The sequence below is a fragment of the Lygodium microphyllum genome, chromosome 15 (assembly GCF_053477565.2).
Source record: "Lygodium microphyllum isolate KBCC chromosome 15, Lygodium_microphyllum_v1.1.10, whole genome shotgun sequence".
In the NCBI taxonomy this organism is placed as follows: Eukaryota; Viridiplantae; Streptophyta; class Polypodiopsida; order Schizaeales; family Lygodiaceae; genus Lygodium; species Lygodium microphyllum.
The window spans coordinates 33,435,083-33,453,986 of record NC_141149.1 but is presented as its reverse complement, the minus strand read 5'-3'; the positions used below and the strand labels follow the sequence as shown (position 1 = coordinate 33,453,986).

Here is an 18,904-nt window from a genome sequence, read left to right as displayed (position 1 = left end):
AAACCTCTCTTTACCTTCTTGTAGCACATTGTGCCTCGGGCTTTATTGTTCACACAAAGGAGGAGGAAGGTTGGTCATGGTTTGCAGTGCTACTCCCTCCGTCTGAACGCAACCTTAGAATGGAAGTCCTCCTTGCCCCTCTAACAAAAGAGAGTGCTCTTTCAATAGAAGTCCCCATCCCTCCACTCTGAAAAAAAACACACACACACACACACACACACAAAAAGAGAAGATTCCTTTGAGAATTCCTCCTTTCCCATGACATATGCTTTCTTTGCCAATAGTATAAATCTACCTTATGAAGCTTATTTGCCTCTCTCTTTCTCTCTCTCTCTCTCCTCTTCTTCCTTAACTCTTCCTCCCTTTTCTGCCTGTCTGTTTGTTTGTCTGGTTGATTGGAAATTGGGGCCTCGGCCATGGATTCCCTGATGAGCCTGCTCAAGGGCAAACCAGAGTACGATCACCAAGTGGATTTCTGGAACAACCCAGAGCGCTCCGGCTGGCTCATGAAGCAGGGGGAGTACATCAAGACCTGGCGCCGCCGCTGGTTCGTCCTCAAGCGCGGCAAGCTCTTCTGGTTCAAGGACAGCTTCATCACGCGCGACTCGAAGCCGCGCGGTGTCATCCCTGTCACCTCATGCCTCACCGTTAAGGGCGCTGAGGACGTCCTCAACAAGCAGTTCGCCTTCGAGCTCACCACCAGCAGAGAGACCATGTACTTCATCGCGGACTCTGACAAGGAAAAGGAGGAGTGGATCAACTCCATCGGCCGATCCATCGTGCAGCACTCACGCTCCGTCACAGAGTCTGAGATCATGGATTATGACAGTAATGCCCCTGGTCAAGATACACGGTGACGTTCACACAGGCGCATGATTCTGTTATGACCTCTTTCCAGGTATTTGCTTTTCAGGAACATGAGAAAAAATTTGACACAATTCACTTGAATCTCAGTTTGTTTTGAAGATAGATCAGCAGAAACCCTATACAGCTCAAGCTTTTGCAAAGCATTTTGCATTCTTTCCACTTGTAGATAAATCATTGAATACTACTGATTCATGAACTCTAGGTTCTTGAATCACAGCGATTCTGCGATTTCATAAGTGTGTCAATGAAGAATTCTAAACACTTGAAAAGTTGTACTATTAGATTGATAAAGCACATTGTTTCAATGAAGAATCCAAACACCTGCAGATATGGATAACCCAATTGATAAAGCAGACCTGTGTCAGTAGTGAAGCTTTTTTGGACAATCTGTATCTTGTGACTCGGCTATTTTAAGATTTGCTTTTTCCCAGCAAACAATCTAGGTGTAGTGAATTATTCTCTATGTTAATGTCCTGATGACACTGTTGTTATGCCAAGTTATTTCAGCTAGGCAGCTATCGTATCACACAGTCCTCTCATGTGCGAGTCCAGTGATGGTTTAGGCTTTGGTTTGGGTTGCTAATTTGCAATGTTTGTATAACATGCTGCCTCTGTATGCCTCCAATCAGGTTATCACTTGATCTGTCTTCTGTATCAAGTGGGTCAACAGACACCTGTATGTGCAAACAAAAGTAGAGACAGGTTATTTTGCAGAATGAAACCAGAAGCCAACTGCATGCTAACTTGTTTAAGGGAAACTTCATAAGCTCCCTGTTCCGTGTGGACGATCGTTTGTTCAGAGATCTGACAGTGTGTTGGATCTACAATGGATGTTGGTGGTCAAAGGCAAAGCTTTATTGATTTTGTTCTCTCTACCTCCTGTAACATACACGTGTATTTTCTCTTTTCATAATTACCTATGCCAGCCATAAGCTGTACAGATTTTTTGCCCCCTCTCCTTCTGGGTTTTTGTGCTTCAATTTAAACGTTAGGAGATTATGAATGCTTTGTGCCAAATTATCACTGTAGAGTTTTCTTGATTGGCAAAATGCACAGGTGTAGCAAGTTCCTAGCAATCAGATCAATGATTTGTAAACTCGTGATAGTGATATTAATTCCTTTGGATAAGCATTTGCTGTATGAGGATAAAGTTTGTGTGGAAGGCACCTCCTCTGTTTTCTCTAAAGTGTGTGCTAGACAGCCCATGTGACTAAACTTTTATATTCTTATTGCCTTCTGGCTGGCAAGTAAAGGGCTAAGCTTTTTTGGGAAAGTTCAACTGGTTTCACTTTCTGCTGGGAAAGGTAGGGTTCAAAGATTCTACTGTCAGACAATGTAGGCAGTTGACTAGCATAAGTGAAGGACTCACTGTTGAAGTTTCTCCCCAGTGTGTATTACGACACTTAAATTAGATTTGTCAAATGGTCAGAGAGCGTGTAGTGATTTGCTTTAAAAGACCATGGTTGTGCCAATTCTCTTAACTTCTCAAGGAGTGGACTGTAGCTCAGCTGAAGTTTAAAGGAAATCCATATTTCTGGTCCTAATCAATCTGCAAATTTTATCTTTCTGTTGTGAGAGATGAGGTGAAGCAATAATCCTGCAAAATGATTAGCAGCCTTTTTATTTGATGTACTCTACTGCAGTCTCACCTTGCCAAACTTCTATGACCAAAGCTAAGATGCGAGTTCTTGCTCCTTCCAGGTGACCTTGTACTTATCATGGAGGTCATGTGCTATCTAAGACAACAGGTCTTGTAGTGAATGCTTAATGTCGATAGCAGCCTAGATTTAGATATGGAGATGCACCTATCGTGTTATTCGATCTTTTTGCATGGACATTGACATATTGTCCATGTTATGATTGGTCAGCTAGATCAACAGTGTGTTAAACCAGCTGCTATGTCAGCCAAGAGAAGATAACATATGCACTTCAGATGGATCCATGGCAGCATATGCAGCCAGGCAGGTAACAACCAGTTGGACTAGCTGGGCCATCAGCTAACGATTTACCAATGAAACAGTTGCCTGTGGGTAGAGTTGGCAAAAGGGAGTTCTGCACATAAAGCTGATATTAAGCTACCATATGAAACCTACAGCAAATGTATAAGACAAGACAGTAGTGGAAGTCCAATCTTAGTGGAGTGCTGTATATAAAGCTGATACAAGGCTGTCATGTGAAGCCAGCAGCAAATGATTAAGATAGAGTAAGTTATAGAGCTGTAATGCAATAACATTTGGACACAGTAATTTTTGCTCTAAAGGTGGTGCTCTAACTACTTGCATGCAGCTTTGTAAAGCTCCCCGAGTGGTCAACATGCAGGATTAGACAAACTAAGTTCTTTCAGATTTTTAGGTGATTCTAAGGGAGATTTTAGACTCCTGCTTGAAAGCAGTTCAAGTTAATAGCACATGTGTAGCAGTTGGTGCTCCTTGAGATGAAAAAACCCATTCCACAAGTATTAACCTATTGGTGTCTGCCACTGAGTATTTTTTGACATGTTTGTGTTAGTTTTGGTGGTTTTACTATGAGTGTTTCTTGACACACGTTTATGGCAGGGTTGAGTAATGTTTCGGGCTTTAGAAGAAGTGGCCTGACATTTCAATTTAATCTCCATTTGAGATGCTTTAGTTTCGTAGTCAGTTGCCCATTGCTTTCTATTGTGAGGCATTGCAAGCCTTCTTGTTTCCTGTATATGTTTTACCAGCATGCTTCCCAGTGTGAGACAAACTTCCATTCTAAGCTAGGTTGTTTTGGGTCTTTGAGTTGAAATTCACTTCTAGTGTAGTCTTGGCAGCTCCTTGACCTTTCTTAGCATAAGCAGTCTTAACACCGCTGATTGTAAGAGCACTTGACTATGTCTAGGAGTATTGCTTCGCAAGCATAGAAAGCATTGCCCAATTAAGGTGATATATATGGTTTTGCTGCATTTTTGTATGAGGCTCAGTCAAATAGGCTCACCTAACAAACTCAATTGCATTATTTTTTTGGCACAATCTTCTTGTTCCTCTTCTTCAACTCATTATAGAAGCTTGAATTAAATTTCTTGTATACTTGTTGTATGGGTTTTTCATTTTATGGTATCTTTTGTGAATATTTGTCCTATAGCATTAACACTTCATTTGCATGATATTTCAATATTTTATTTTGGTATACATTGGTCATTTGCTTATCATGAGTGTTTTAAACATCACAATATCCTTTGCTAGAATTTGTTAACAGAATCGGTCACTTGTTCCCTTGTATGAATATTCTTCAATCACTGATGATGTACACCACCTATATGCATTGCCTCCAACTTTGTTTAAGTGATAGGATAGCAGAGTGTGTGATTGCATAATCAACAAACTTGTGTGCTTAAGCTAAAATTTGTCTCAAGTGTCAAACCACTTAGATTGGAATATAATTGGTGGGCCTCGTCCACTAAACTGTCCAATTTTTAAGTGTTTAATTTCAATGTCATACACTACCTTAGAGATGATAAAAATATAATAAAAAATTTAAAGTGAAAAAAAAAGTTTGACAAGCCACATATGCTAGTTTTCTTTCCAAATGCCCCAAAATGTTAGATGAGTTGCCTTAAGAGGCCTTAGATGTTAAGACATGCGAAAGCCCTTTGGCATTTTTTGGGCATTTGGGGAACAAAACTAGCACATCTAACTTGTCTAACCTTCTAGCTAATTGTATGTCTTTGCATGATCATCAGTTGCTTGACATGACTTGTGCACAAATATGCATCCTCAAAAAGGGTGATAAGGTAAGTTTTTGTGGCTTCTTAGATAGCCTCTTGTGCAAGTCCTTGTATGTGAGATTGATGTTTGTAAGAGTGAAGGATTTCCTTCATTAAGTGTTGTGAGGTGATAGTTTTTTCTCCACTTCAGCCTTTTTCTTGGGACTCACCTCGACATGATTGTTATCTCTATGCTTGTTGGAGTGGAGGTTGGGATTGAGGTTGGGCTAAGGTGCATATTTCTTGATCTAGGTTGGTTCTAGAGTAGAGGGAAGGGATACTAGAGGAGGAGAAGGAAATACTCTAGGTCACTTGGTTGGCAGCTTGGGGCATTGTTTGGGGCCCTTGCCACATGTTGAGTATACCTTAGTTGTATTTGCACTAGGCTCAAGCCTATCAATCTTGCTCTAGGGCCTATTGAGGTTGTGGTCAATGTTGCCCTTAGCATCATTGGTGCTACCTTCTTCATCCATAGAAGCATTACTCTCATTGTTCTCTGGTTGATTGTTATCACCCTCCACATCCTTGCTTGCTTCTTCGTCTTCAGAATAGTCCTCTTTCTCATGAGCTCTTTTCAAAGTCTCCAAGGCATATTTAGGGAGGGACTTTGAACTTTTGGATGGGGGAGGGAAGAGGGGAGGACTGCAAGATGACAAAGTTTTGCTGTCTTTTAGAGTTATCCCATTGGCTAGAGTTGGGGATATCTTTGCCTTGCCATGGTGGACAAGTGAACACTTGCCCTTGGCCTTAGCTTACTAGTGGTTGTTATTGCATGGTTTTCTTGGTGCGGACCATGAGGTGGATTAGAAGAGAAGAAAATGTGATAATAGAAGTATGAAATAATAAATTAGCTAAAATAGCTCTCTTTATATGAAACCTAATATTAGGGTGGGAGGTTTATGCACATAAAGTAATGTAGTGTAAAAATAGATAATTTTAATGTTAATTGAAAATATGGCTATTCAATTCTCATCCAGACATGACCTATTTAGTGGCACCTTTCTATTGCAAACTAGTGCTTCTCCATTCCATGCAACATTATCCATAGCCTTAGAAGAATTGTTTGTTTTCATGTAAAATGAACAAGGCAACAAGGTTGATGCCTTAGTATCACAATTGATTATGCACTTCAATGTCTTGAGATTACCACCCCAAGTGTCAATTTACATTGAATTCTCAAACTCCTTTCATGTAGAATTTCTCACCGCATGTTTATCTTGAAATTATATCTAGATATGGAGTACGTTGAAAGATATACAAGAGAACATTATGGGTCTCCTTAGGCACTTTAGCATGTTGGCCATCGAATTTTCTTTTTTGACTACACACTAAATGGTCAAAAAAGTGTGGGATCTTTTGCATACACCATGGTGTAATTCATTGACGTAGGGCCCACTCTCTCCAACTTGCATTCCTTTGCGATTTTATATTCATCAACTCTAAGGTTGAAATAAAACCTCACAGTTATAGTTGGCACGAACATACTAGAAACAAGTGTAGTATATTGAATCCTCAGTGTTATACTATGACAAGTAAATATCTTCTAAGGGTTGCACCTTGTAGAAAGGAGCCATGGTACATTGCAATTTAACTAGGTCAACAAAAATATTGTTGAAGTTATTATGGTCGTAAGAAGTTATCTTTTCATCTTTAGTTTTCTCCACTTTCATCTTGTTAGTGATTAAAAAGTATTCTCCTATTGAATCATCAATGGGTTTATTTTGTATTCATCTTATAGCTCTACTTTGAAATGGATGAGGCAAAATCATGTGCTTTTTTTGCTACGAGTTAATGCATTTATTGTCATGCTATATATGGCCTTGTAGCCTTGTTAACTAACGTTAGTTGTATCACATGCTATTTGAACTTCTTTCATGGATAAAATATTAAGAACATCCATAAGAACCTCATTAAAAGAAACAAGATGGAGTGCTCGATATCGAGGGTCTCAAAAAATTGCAACCAAATGTTTATGTTTTAAGAACGTCTTTAGACGATCCGTTAACCCTCACCTTGGCCTTCACCATCATCGAGAAAGTTCCTTTAAAAAAGAGACATTTTCAAGGAATGTATTTTTTAAAAAGAGAATGTAGTAATTTTAGATTATCTTTCAATAGAAAATGACAAAGCTTAATGCTTGCATATGTTTTTTTTGCGCTCCATCATTCAATGATAGTGATAGCATTGGTAGTAGTTGAATCTTTCATTCCTTATGACCCGTGGGAGTTTACTTGCATCTTTATAGCTTTGCTTTTACAATGTTCTTATCCTTCTTCATTTTCTCCAAAGATGATTTTAGTGAAGCATTTTCCTTGTTTAAGGTTAAATTTCTTTGCGTGCCCTCTGTCATCTATTATTTCTTAAACTTACTTCAATTCTTCTTCAATCTTTTTTACTTTGTTTTCTTGATCTTTATTTGCAATGCATTAAAAAAATCTCAAGATTGTAACAAAGATTGACGAGTGCTATATAACATTGATTGATAATATTGATGTATATGAATATTTTCACCTAAGCATTTGCAATAACCTAGTAGATCTTTTTCACCGACCCCAACAAAAGTGAGCAATGAAGATGTGGAATTGAAAGGTGGATTTAGCCTAGTGTTAGGGTTTTTGTTTTCTTATAGATGATATTGGGAAGTAGTAGTTGTATCTAGGACACACTATTTATAACGTGACTTGTAACAACATACTCCTTATCCACATGAATATGCAAATATGCCTTCCTCTTATGATTGCTTATGTCCCCAAGTGGTTCCATTAGGAAATGCAAGGCAAGAGAGGAAATAGAGTAGATTACGTTTTTAGCGTAATATTGATTTAGAAGGGTTAGAGGGAAAAAGAGGGTACAAAAAATGCTTAGATGCATATATAATATGGTTAGGTACAATTAGAGATGGAAAATACTATATTTTGAGAGAGAGAAAAAAGTTAAAATTTGGGGTCATAATTATTCTACCTTGCTTATGTGGCACTTCGGAGGAGTAGTGGAGCATAAAGTGTGTATGTAAGTAGCTTAGTAGGGTCCCATGTATGACATGTGTGGGTATTAAAAAATATAAATTGATTTGCAACACATTTAATGCAAAAAAGTGTATTAAAAATAATTATTTCATATATTTTGAAAAAAAGAGAATTTTTGAATGAAAAATAAAAAAAATATTTTTGGGATAAAAATAAATTGAAGTTGTTGTTTGGCACTTTTGGAAGGGTGGTGGTTCCATCTTAGAGGATGAAAAAGGCTAGTTACCAAGATAAAAAGAAAGGGAGACTCCCCTCCGTTTTAGGTAGGGTCCACCACAAAAAGTAGGGTGGAGCCTAGGAATGTAAGGGGACCAAGGGATAAAAAGGCATGCAATGATAACCATTGAAGAGGTACTAATCCATGATTAATGATTCTTAACCAATTTTTTATGAGGCCCTTTTTAAGTGCATATTCTCCTTAGTGATAATGAAAGAAAGAAAAGGGAAAGAAAAGAGACATTACCCTTACCTTTTTTCTTTATTCTCTTTTTTTTACTACCACCCTTCCCCTCCCTCACACGTAGGTCCACCCAATCCAAAAGGAAAAACCAGCCCTCATGAAGATCATACCCATGCCTTGTCATAAAGGGGTGGAGTGATGGAAACATGAAAATATGTTGTAATAGACTACACAACATAAGAAATAAGAAAGACCACATTCTCTCATAGTTAGCAGACGAAATACTAAGCAACAGACATGACAAGATCATTAATGACAATGAAGACATGTGTATTAGTTTTGAGACTAGTATCTAGTGCAAATCCAACAAACACTACATCCATAGTAAATTGTGTTATTTAGGTAGTTTTCTACTGGAACTTAACTTTATTGTAGCATCATATATTTGTATAAGAATAGTAGTATACGATGTGTAAGAAAAGAAAATGAAAAAAAGGCCACTTGATAATGTAAGCTAGCAATAAGCTAGCAATAATGAAAAGGTGGAATCTAAGCCAAAAAAATCTTAAGATAATCTTAGTCATTTGTGGGAGATGAGGAGGATGAGTCATTAGCATAAGGAGATGAGCCATGTATAAATAGGCAACTTTAAAACAAACATTGTAAACTTATGAGGACAAGCATAAAAGTGAGAGGACTAGGAGTTAGGATGTGTAAGCAATGTATAATATGCACTCTTGATCTAGTATATCTATGAGGGCTCTAAAAGGTAGTTAATCCTCCTTAAACAAATCCTTCCAATGGCGTGCCTTAGGATTTCTTAAAAAGACATGATATAGAGAGGGAATGGATTCAAGACTAAGAATTATGGAACTAAGAAGAAGGTAAAAGAAACTCTTGGAATAATCCTTGCAAACTTACAACTAAAAAGGCTAATCAAGCTAGGTGAGGAATCAAAGATAACATTGTGATACAATTGTGCATTATTGACCTTTGTATACAACCATATATCAACTTAAAAGGTCTATCCTAGAGAGAATAAGCTTATAAAGGAAACTCCCATTTGTCCTATTTTTTATATAATCAATGAGCTCATTAGCATTCAATACCACATACATTGATATTTGGGAATGACATTGAGGCTTCCCTCATGCTATCAACCCATAAAAATTTAAACATTGGGAAAAAGCTACACTAGTCAATATAATAATGATTGATAAGCACTTTCCAATAACCTCGCATACCCTATTTTCATTTTAAATTTATTAAGGTAGTATTTTTTCCATTTTCCTCTTACTTGTAGAGTATTCTAGCTTATTTAACAACATGATTATTTGTTTGACGATCACCACTAGGATAAAATTGACCATAGGTTGAGGGCACCCTCTCATTTTGGCAAAATTCACACTAGTTGGTACCTGTTTTTGACACCTTTTTGCATGTATATTGAGAAACCAAATGATTTTTCTTTGACTTGCTATTGATCTCAAAATGTTGACAATGCCTTTATTAATTTCAATGTTAATTTTCCACCTTGCTACTTGTTCGAGGACACTCACAAAAATAGTTGCTCTTAAGTCGTGTTCTAGGTTCAAATTCTTTGAATTGGCCATAAAATGCCTTTAAATAGCTACCAAATGCCTTTAAAATCGTCTCCAAAATTGTCACTTCAGTAGTCTCTAGGCATATATCATTGATAATATGACTTTTATTCATGCATAATTTGCTAGTTTTGGAGAGACTTTAAATCTTGTATAGAAGAAACCGTGGAACCCATTCTTCTAGATGTAGCATTCCATGAGCTCAATTGAGTGCATATATACCAACTAGCAAACCCCTACAAACTTTAGGAGTGAACACCTTCTAGGAAGAAGCCAAAAGGCACCTTGTACATCTAGTAGTTTCCTTTAGCGATGTGATTCTTCCAAGCCCATTCTATTGGTTGTGACTTTGCTAAATAGTAGATTGTCAAGAATCGCGTGGTGGGGGGACTTGATCAAGATGCTGCGCCTAACACACACAGAATGCACAAGGAGAAGCTCACTCGAGAGACAAGAAGAGAGATGGAGGCCAAAACGTTTTCTTGCTGGTTTCTTCTTCTTCTTCCACACACTTTATAGTGTACACAAAGTATAGATAAGATACAACATAAAGGAAAGTGGCCTATTAAGTCAAACAATGCATAACCGACTACACTAGTCGACTGGCGCTATAACTATGCCAGCCGTAAATAGGTGCAACAACCTGAATATAATAAGTAATGAGTCAGTGGCCATGTGAGAGTCATAATGACCACCGATGTGCTAAGTGCAAACGTGTGGACCCATCTAACCAGGCGGTCCATCATTAATGTCCGCATGTGTTGAGCTTGTCATCTCAACACTCCCCTTCAAGCTCAATTGTATCTCTGCAACCCTAAGTAAGCTTCGAAACTTTTGAAGATTCTCTATACCCAATGCCTTCGTGAAGATGTCAGCTATTTGATCCTCTGTGCTGACATACACCAAGTCACTCTCACCTACTAGTACCTTCTCTCTCACAAAGTGGTAGTGTACCTCAATATGTTTTGTCCTGGCATGGAACATAGGATTCCTAGCCAACTGTATATTGCTCATGTTGTCACAATAAATGACAACTGGACCTTCCATTTGCACATCTAAATTAGCCATACTACCTCACATGCTGCAACAACACCACCTCTATACTCAGCCTCTGTACTCGACAAAGCAACTGTAGATTGCTTTTTGCTGCTCCAAGTAACTGCTGCACTACCAAGAGAGAACATGTATCCGTTGGTAGATCTTCTATCAGACATACTACTAGCCCAATCTGCATTTGTGTATCCAAACACCTGTACATCTGTACCTGCCTCATAGAAAAGTCCATAATTTAATGTGGACTTCACATATCTCAATATGCGTCTGACTGCATCCAAATGTGGCTTTCTAGGTACTTGCATAAACTGACTCACAAGACCAACAACGTAGCTCAAGTCTGGCCTTGCAATGGTCATGTAGATCAAACTCCCCACTATCCTCCTGAACATAGTAGGGTCTTCTATCTCATCCCCAATGTCAACACTCAACTTTACATTCTGCTCCAACGGGACTAAAAGTGGTTTGCATGCTGTCATACCATACTTGGACAACATATCCAAGCCGTACTGTCTTTGGGACAACCATATACCATCATCACATCTAATCACCTCAATGCCAAGGAAGTACCTTAGCTCACCTAAATCCTTCATCTCAAACTTCTTTTTCAAAAAGTCCTTAACTTCAGCAATCCCACTATCACTATTACCTATAATAATCAAGTCATCCACATAGATGACTATGATGACCAAACCTGCATCTCCCTTTCTCACATAAAGTGAGTGATCACCATCAGAAACATAAAAGCCAATATTGACAAGATACTCTCTCATCTTGTCAGACCATGCTCTAGGTGCTTGCTTGAGCCCATAGAGCGCCTTGTTCAACCTGCACACATATGTGGGATGCTCTAAATCTTCATAACCTGCTGGTGGCTGATCCATATACACTTCTTCCTACAAATCACCATGCAAGAAGGCATTCTTCACATCCATTTGCTGCAACCTCCAACCTTTGGCTACTGCCAAAGCAATCACACATCTGACAGTTGCCATCCTAGCAACTGGACTGAAGGTTTCTTCATAATCTATGCAATATGTCTAGGCATAGCCTTTTGCAACCAGCCTAGCTTTGTACCTACTAATAGAACCATCTGCATTGTGCTTAATCTTATAAACCCACTTACATCCAATAGCTTTCTTGCCCTTTGGCAATGATACTAGATCCCAAGTCTTATTGGCCTCTAATGCAACCATCTCCTCATCCATTGCTGCATCCCAATGAGTATGACCAACAGCATCCTCAAAGCAAGTGGGCTCAACATCCTCAACTAGTTTCACCATATAAGCATAATGGTGAGTTGCATAACCTTCAAAACCAAATATTTTAACAGGGTATTTGACCCTACTAGATTTTCGTACCACCGGATCACTCAATGGAGCCTTTACATTACTATGAGCTCTCTATACACTTGGTGTCCTGATAGAAGAAATACCAAGCTCATCATCCAAGCTATCTGAGCCACTGGAGTCTCCATCAAGAACTACATCAATGCCATCTAACACTTTATTCTTTCCTTTGTCTTTACTTGTAGTGCTACTAGATGCACCTGAAGATGTAGAGCTACTCCTTAGTCTCCCAGACCAAGGACTACCAGATGATGTCTTTGGTCCACTAAGAGTCTGTGATTCTTGCTTTTCAACCTGCACATGAGTGTCATGATCATCATTATCATCCAATGCACCACTAGATGCATACCAACTACTCATTTCATCAAAGATGACATCCCTACTCACTCTAAACTTACATGTGACCGGGTTATAACAGCAATACCCTTTCTGCTCTAAAGAGTATCCAATAAAGACACATTTTTCTGCCTTTGGATTAAGCTTCTTCCATAGCTCATTTGGCACATGAACGCATGCAACACAGCCAAATACCTTCAAGTGCGATACATCAGGCTTCTTGCCAATAAAGCATTCTTCAGGAGTCATCCCATGAACTGCAGCTGTGGGAGTTCTGTTCATAATATAAATAGCAGTATGAACAGCCCCAGACAAAAAATGCTTAGGCATATTCTTTTCAGCCATCAAGGCATGTGCAACTTCTGCAATATGCATGTTCTTCCTTTCTGCAACCCCATTTTGCTGTGGGGTATACTTGCATGTGAACTGTCTCTTTATCCCATGAGACCTTAGAAAATCACTGAACTCATTCGAGAGGTAATCTCCCCCTCCATCTGACCTCAAGCACTTTACTTTCAAGCCTGTTTCTCTTTCGACTGCAGCCTTGAAAGTTCTAAAGTGCTCAAACGCTTCACTCTTTTCCTTCATAAAATATACCCACAGCTTTCTAGAACAATCATCAATGAATGTGACAAAGTATAAACTGCCTCCAAGAGATACATTTTGTGTAGGCTCCCAAATATCTGTATGCACAACACCAAGGATATTTCTGCTTACGTCTCTGTCATGTGAAAAGGGTTGTCTTGCATGCTTACCAAACTGACATGCTTCGCATACCTTATGAAATTCTGTAACTCTAAATGTAGGCAAACCTGTAACCAACCCTTTGGACTGCATTAATTTCAGCCTTTGTACATTTGCATGTCCAATGCGTTTATGCCAAATTTCAATATTTGCAACAATAGCTTTTCCTTTAGTATACATAGCAGCATTCATAGTAGGAATTCCAGCATCCAGGGTAAACATACGTCCAACTCTACTTCCCTTTGCAACCATACATCCAACTCTACTTCCCTTTGCCAACTCTACTTCCCTTTGCAACCAACCTGTACTTGTCCTTGAAGTCTTCTACAAAGCAGTCATTTGTATTAAATCTGACTTGCAGCCCTTGCTCTACATCTGACCGATTGACACCAAGTTCTTTGTAATAGATGGCACATGTAATACATCTGAAAGACTCTTTGTCTTACCACCATGCAAGGACAAGGGAACTTTTTCAATGTGTGAAATTGGGTGGCATGAATCATCACTCGTCTGCACATAACCTGCATTTTGCAAATCCTGCATCTCTCCAAACCATTCTGCACGGCTGGTCATATGATTGGATGCACCTGAATCAACATACCAAGCATCATCATGTGTTCCCTTTCCTGTAACAGCATTCATCATATGCTGCGTAACAAACAGACGTTCATTTTTATCTTCATTCTATCGTGAATACAATGCATAGTTTCATTGCTGCAACTTACCACTGCGAATATCATCTTTCTTAGCATAACATTGGGCTGCAATATGACCTGTTTTGCCACAGTAGCGACACACAATACCAAAGTTGTTAGAACCTCTGTTCTGCCATCCACCTCTTCCTCTAAAGCTCCCCCTGCCTCTAAAGTTACCACAACCTCCTGAAACCTGCATATCGCCAAATTGCTGATTCAATCTGTTTTGCTGGTTGTCACTACCACGTCTTGTACCATGGCCTCTTGAAGAGGACCTGCCACGTCCCCTTCCTAAACTGGAGTAGAAAGATTGGACCTGTTCACCACTTTTTTCAGTTGTCTCACTCTGCATATTGATCTCTTTAGTGATCATAAGGGAGACCAACTCATCGAAATCTAGAAATGGCTTTCTGACATATACGGAAGTTACAAAAGACTTCCAAGCCTTTTCATTGTTAAGTCCACCCAAGGTAGACGACACCAAATCATCATCATCGGGCATTGCATCAATCGCTGCCAAGGCATCTGCAATGCTCCTTACCTTCAGTGCATACTCATTGATAGACATCTTCCCTTTCTTCAATGTATTCAACTCTTGCTTGAGTTGAATCTTTCGTGCCTTTGTATTTACGGAAAACATACTTTCAAGTATGGTCCAAGCTGCATATGAATCCTCTACATTTCTAATATGTCCCAGCATATTATTGTCAATATTGCAAACAACCAATACATGACCTTTTTGTCTTTTGCATTCCATTCCTTCCGTGCCTTTGTCTCTTCTGCAGTTGGAGGATCACTCACCTCCAGCTCCTTTTCTTCACCTGAAACAAACTTGTAGAGGCCTTTGCCAATAAGGAAGTTCGTGACATGGAACTTCCATGAAGGGTAGTTGTTCTTGTCAAGCTTCTCAATGATGGGGTTTTCACTGTTCTCTGCCATTATCACAAAACTAATACCAAACAGCAAGCAAAACTTCTGCAACCCTCGACTTGTAGTACACAACAATATACCAGACAGCCTTTTTTACTGTCTGCTCAACAATACATGCAATCTGCAACCAGTTTGCAGATAAACCTTGTGTTTATTTGTTGATAAACACATTTGAACTTACAGATCTGAAATCTGTAACCTGTGCACCTATATACGTTAGACACAGCTGAAATTGCAGGACACCTCGAACTACTGTCCGCAACCTTGCGAGTTTAAAACGGGGCATGAAATGACTCGAATGGCCAAAATAGCGCTCTTCGCGCACAACAAATCTCACTGCAATCTGAGATTTTTGCTCTGCCCTGCTTCCGGGGTCTCCACAGGCACTGTCCAAGAGAAGAAGTAGAGAATGGAAGAGCTTCTTAGCCGTTGCTTGCTTGCTCGAATCCTTGGCTCCTCTCCTTCACTTTAGCCTTCAAAACCAGCCTCAATCAATGGTGCAGCTTTGATACCATGTCAAGAATCGCATGGTGGGGGGACTTGATCAAGATGCTGCGCCGAACACACACAAAATGCACAAGGAGAAGCTCACTCAAGAGACAAGAAGAGAGATGGAGGCCAAAACGTTTTCTTGCTGGTTTCTTCTTCTTCTTCCACACACTTTACAGTGTACACAAAGTATAGATAAGATACAACATAAAGAAAAGTGGCCTACTAAGTCAAACAATGCATAACTGACTACACTAGTTGACTGGCGCTATAACTATGCTAGCTGTAAATAGGTGTAACAACCTGAATATAATAAGTAATGAGTCAGTGGCCATGTGAGAGTCATAATGACAAACAATGCATAACTGACTACACTAGTCGACTGGTGCTATAACTATGCCAGCTGTAAATAGGTGTAACAACTTGAATATAATAAGTAATGAGTCAGTGGCCATGTGAGAGGCATAATGACCACCGACGTGCTAAGTGCAGACGTGTGGACCCATCTAACCAGGCGGTCCATCATTAATGCCTGCATGTGTTGAGCTTGTCATCTCAACATGTGGGACACTTGATATGGTTCTGTGTTATGGCGCTTTGGATGGATAGGATGGATTGCAAGGATGTCATGCATGCGAGGGTCACAGATGGGAGGAGTCTAAAGCAAATGATCATATTTGTAGCGGAGCCTCCTGTTAGTGTCAAGGTCTCTTGTCGTCACAATAACCCTGTGTGCATGTGCACTAAGCATGTAGGATTCCTCCATGAATTCAATTAAGAAATCTTAACAAATCTCTTGGAGGAAAAGGAGGGCAGAGGCGGTCCACTGCATCCCTATTCTATGACGCTCATAGATTTCTCTGACAACCCTCTAGAAAGGGAGCCTCGAGATTGCAGGCTGCATGTGGCATGAAATGCACCTAAGCTTGTCTAGAACTCCCCTCCTGTGCACATTGTATCTTCGTCTCTTGGACTGAACCTGTAACGTAGCATCACCTTAGTCTAACACAAGGCTTTGTTTTGGTTGGCCTTTTTGTCATGGCATCTATCAGCATATGATAGTAAGTCCTTGGGCCTTGCATCAGGACTATGATGGCCCAAGAAGGGGAGGACATCACGGGGCAAGGGGGGTGTGGTTGACGAATTGAGGGTCCTCTCTTGCACCGTGATGGCCCATGAAGGGAGGCCATCACAAGGTGAGGGGGCACAGTTGATAGATTGAGGGGCCTCTCTTGCACCATGATGACCTAGAAGGGGAGGTCATCACAGGGCGAGGGGGCACTATCGATGGATTGAGGGGCCTCTCTCGCACCGTGATGGCCCAAGAAGGGAGGTCATCACGAGGCGAGGGGGGAGTGGTCGATGGATTGAGGGGCCTCTCTCGCACCATGATGGCCCAAGAAAGGAGGTCATCACGAGGCGAGGGGGACGAGGTTGACCGATTGAGGAGTCTCTCTTACACTGTGATGACCCAAGAAAAGAGGAAGCAAGACACAGAGTAATGGAATCCTACTGCAAAGAAGACAACCAGGCTTGGAAGATTAGAGGCTTAACATACCTTGGTAGATGAGAAGCTTTGTGTTTTGATAGTGAGCAACTTGAAGATGTAGGGGCAAAGTGGTAGGGGACCAGGTGAGCAACACGAACATGAAGAGGTAGGGGAACAAGGTGAGCAACACGAACACGAAGAGGCAAGGAAGGGGTGGCAATACAAAGAAGTAACTTAAAATTTCTTGTACCTGTAATGAAAAAAATGATAATAAGGAATGAGCTACTGCCTTCAATGAAAAAATAATAATATCTTCTACAACAATCTTGGGATAGACTCTGCCAGTGCTAGGTTGAACCTCTGTGACATTAGATTTCCTTGATTCTCTTTAGAAGGGGAAAGAGAAAGTCTGTTCATCATGACCACATCCTCAGCTTCAAGCTGATTAGCAAATTTGGTGTCCATTTATTGTGTTTTGTCTACAAACTCATCCTATTATGTGCTTGGTTCTGAGTCTATTATGTACATTCCATATTGGGTCTGATTCCTATTATGTGCTTGGTTCTGAGCCTGCATGCATGGTTAGTATGTGTTGCTACGAAGAGTCTCATCATGGACCTTCCTCATGGCACTTTGTAATTTCTTTTTTTCCTTTTAATCAAATTTCGTCTCTCTAAAAAAAAAGGAATGAGCTTCCATCGGGGCCGTGGCCCGTAACAAACTTGATGTGGGTCACTTCAAGTGGCGTTAAATGCAAATAGTACTGACACACTTCCTAGCAAATCAGTCTCATGAGTCGTGTTCCTCCGTCATTAATGCTCACATAAAACTGTCCTTTAATGTATTTTTTTCAAGCAAGATTCTTAAAAAATGGGTTGAAATTGAATCTCGTCTTGACAAAACTTGCTATTTTTTAGCATCTTAGTTATAAAACCAGCTACTTCCCTCCAAAAACCGATTAAGGTTAAGCCCCCCTAGGAACCAAAGAAAAAAAATCAAGAAAATAAAAAAAAGGAACTTCAAGCCAATGTGCCAAAATGGTGCGAGTGAGGCCCAAGGACCTTCCTAGGGGGGACCTCTATCACACCGTTGTGACCCATGTTGATTGCGCTGGGGGTGTTGAGGGCCAATGGGCTAGAATGGCATGAGTGAGGCCCAAGGACTAACTAGTGTTTAGGAGTGTTGGACATGGGCACGTTCCAAGAGAGAGAAACAATGCTAGACATTGGGGGGATAATCCCGCTATGGTCAAGAAGAATGCTAGAAAACGATGAGAATCATCCGGTAGTGTGTGTTCCTTTTGTTCTTAGTGTTAAGTGGTTACTATTGCTATGACATTTTTCAATTTTGATATGTTTGATTTCCAACTTCTCATTTGCAAAGATGAGTTCATTAAAAGAACCGGAGGAAGCAGGTTGGTAGGCAGTGCATCCTCATATTCCTCCAATTTAAAAGAGACCAGAAAGGATTCCGGGTTGGCCCACTATGTGGAACGTTTCAATCATAAAAAGGTAACAAGTCATATGTACACATGTACATATACACAACTGAGAGACAAATATTTATATACATATTATTTGGAAAATTTTCCTTACAAGCATCTTTTCTTTTCTTGTTTCTTGATAGATCATAATATTTCACAAGGATTTCTCTCCAAACAATGTGATGCTACCTCTTTTTGCACTGAAGGTAGTTTTGAGGTATTTGGATGGCCATCCTGGGGCAACCAATGGCAAGAAGGTGATATTGGTAGCAAAGCAATTCACTTTTTGAGTTTTTGGTATAGGATATGGATGCCATGCGCTTCAAATGCCGTATTATTTGTCATATGTGGGTCAAGTTATCACAACAGGGATGACACAAGTTGAGGACGTGCATCATATGGGAAGAGAAGATTCATGAGGGAAAACAAAACAAGGCTATGGAAAGGTGCACTGCCACAATATGATGAAGGCCCCTCCATGATGACGCTGATGCTGAAGGTGGAAGACGAGAATCATTGAGAGCACTCCCCAAAGAGGATGAAGCTGTCATCACCTTCTCCTGGCTCTGACTCTTTATTGATGCCATAGCTATAATATGTATTGGTTTCCAGGATGTGCTACTGAATATGTATGGTCAAATGATATAATGTAGAAACACATTATTCTTTGATTGTTAAAGACATTTGGATAGTGTATTGTGCTGTATCTTCTTTG

At 39.9% G+C, this 18,904-nt stretch overlaps 1 protein-coding gene across 2 annotated transcripts; it reads left to right on the top strand.

The window, feature by feature from the left end:
* Positions 1-309: 309 nt before the first annotated feature.
* LOC148024406 (pleckstrin homology domain-containing protein 1-like) lies at positions 310-3,296 on the top strand. Of its 2 annotated transcripts, none has more exons than XM_087694059.1 (2): positions 310-898; positions 2,569-3,296. In XM_087694059.1, the coding sequence occupies exon 1, from the start codon at positions 417-419 to the stop codon at positions 855-857; it is 441 nt and encodes a 146-aa protein (XP_087550185.1). In that variant the 5' UTR covers positions 310-416; the 3' UTR covers positions 858-898; positions 2,569-3,296. The 2 variants fall into 2 exon arrangements, with proteins under 2 accessions (XP_087550185.1, XP_087550184.1); XM_087694058.1 differs by lacking the exon at positions 2,569-3,296 and adding an exon at positions 1,497-1,805 and having other exon boundaries at positions 311-898.
* The last annotated feature ends 15,608 nt before the right edge of the window (positions 3,297-18,904 follow it).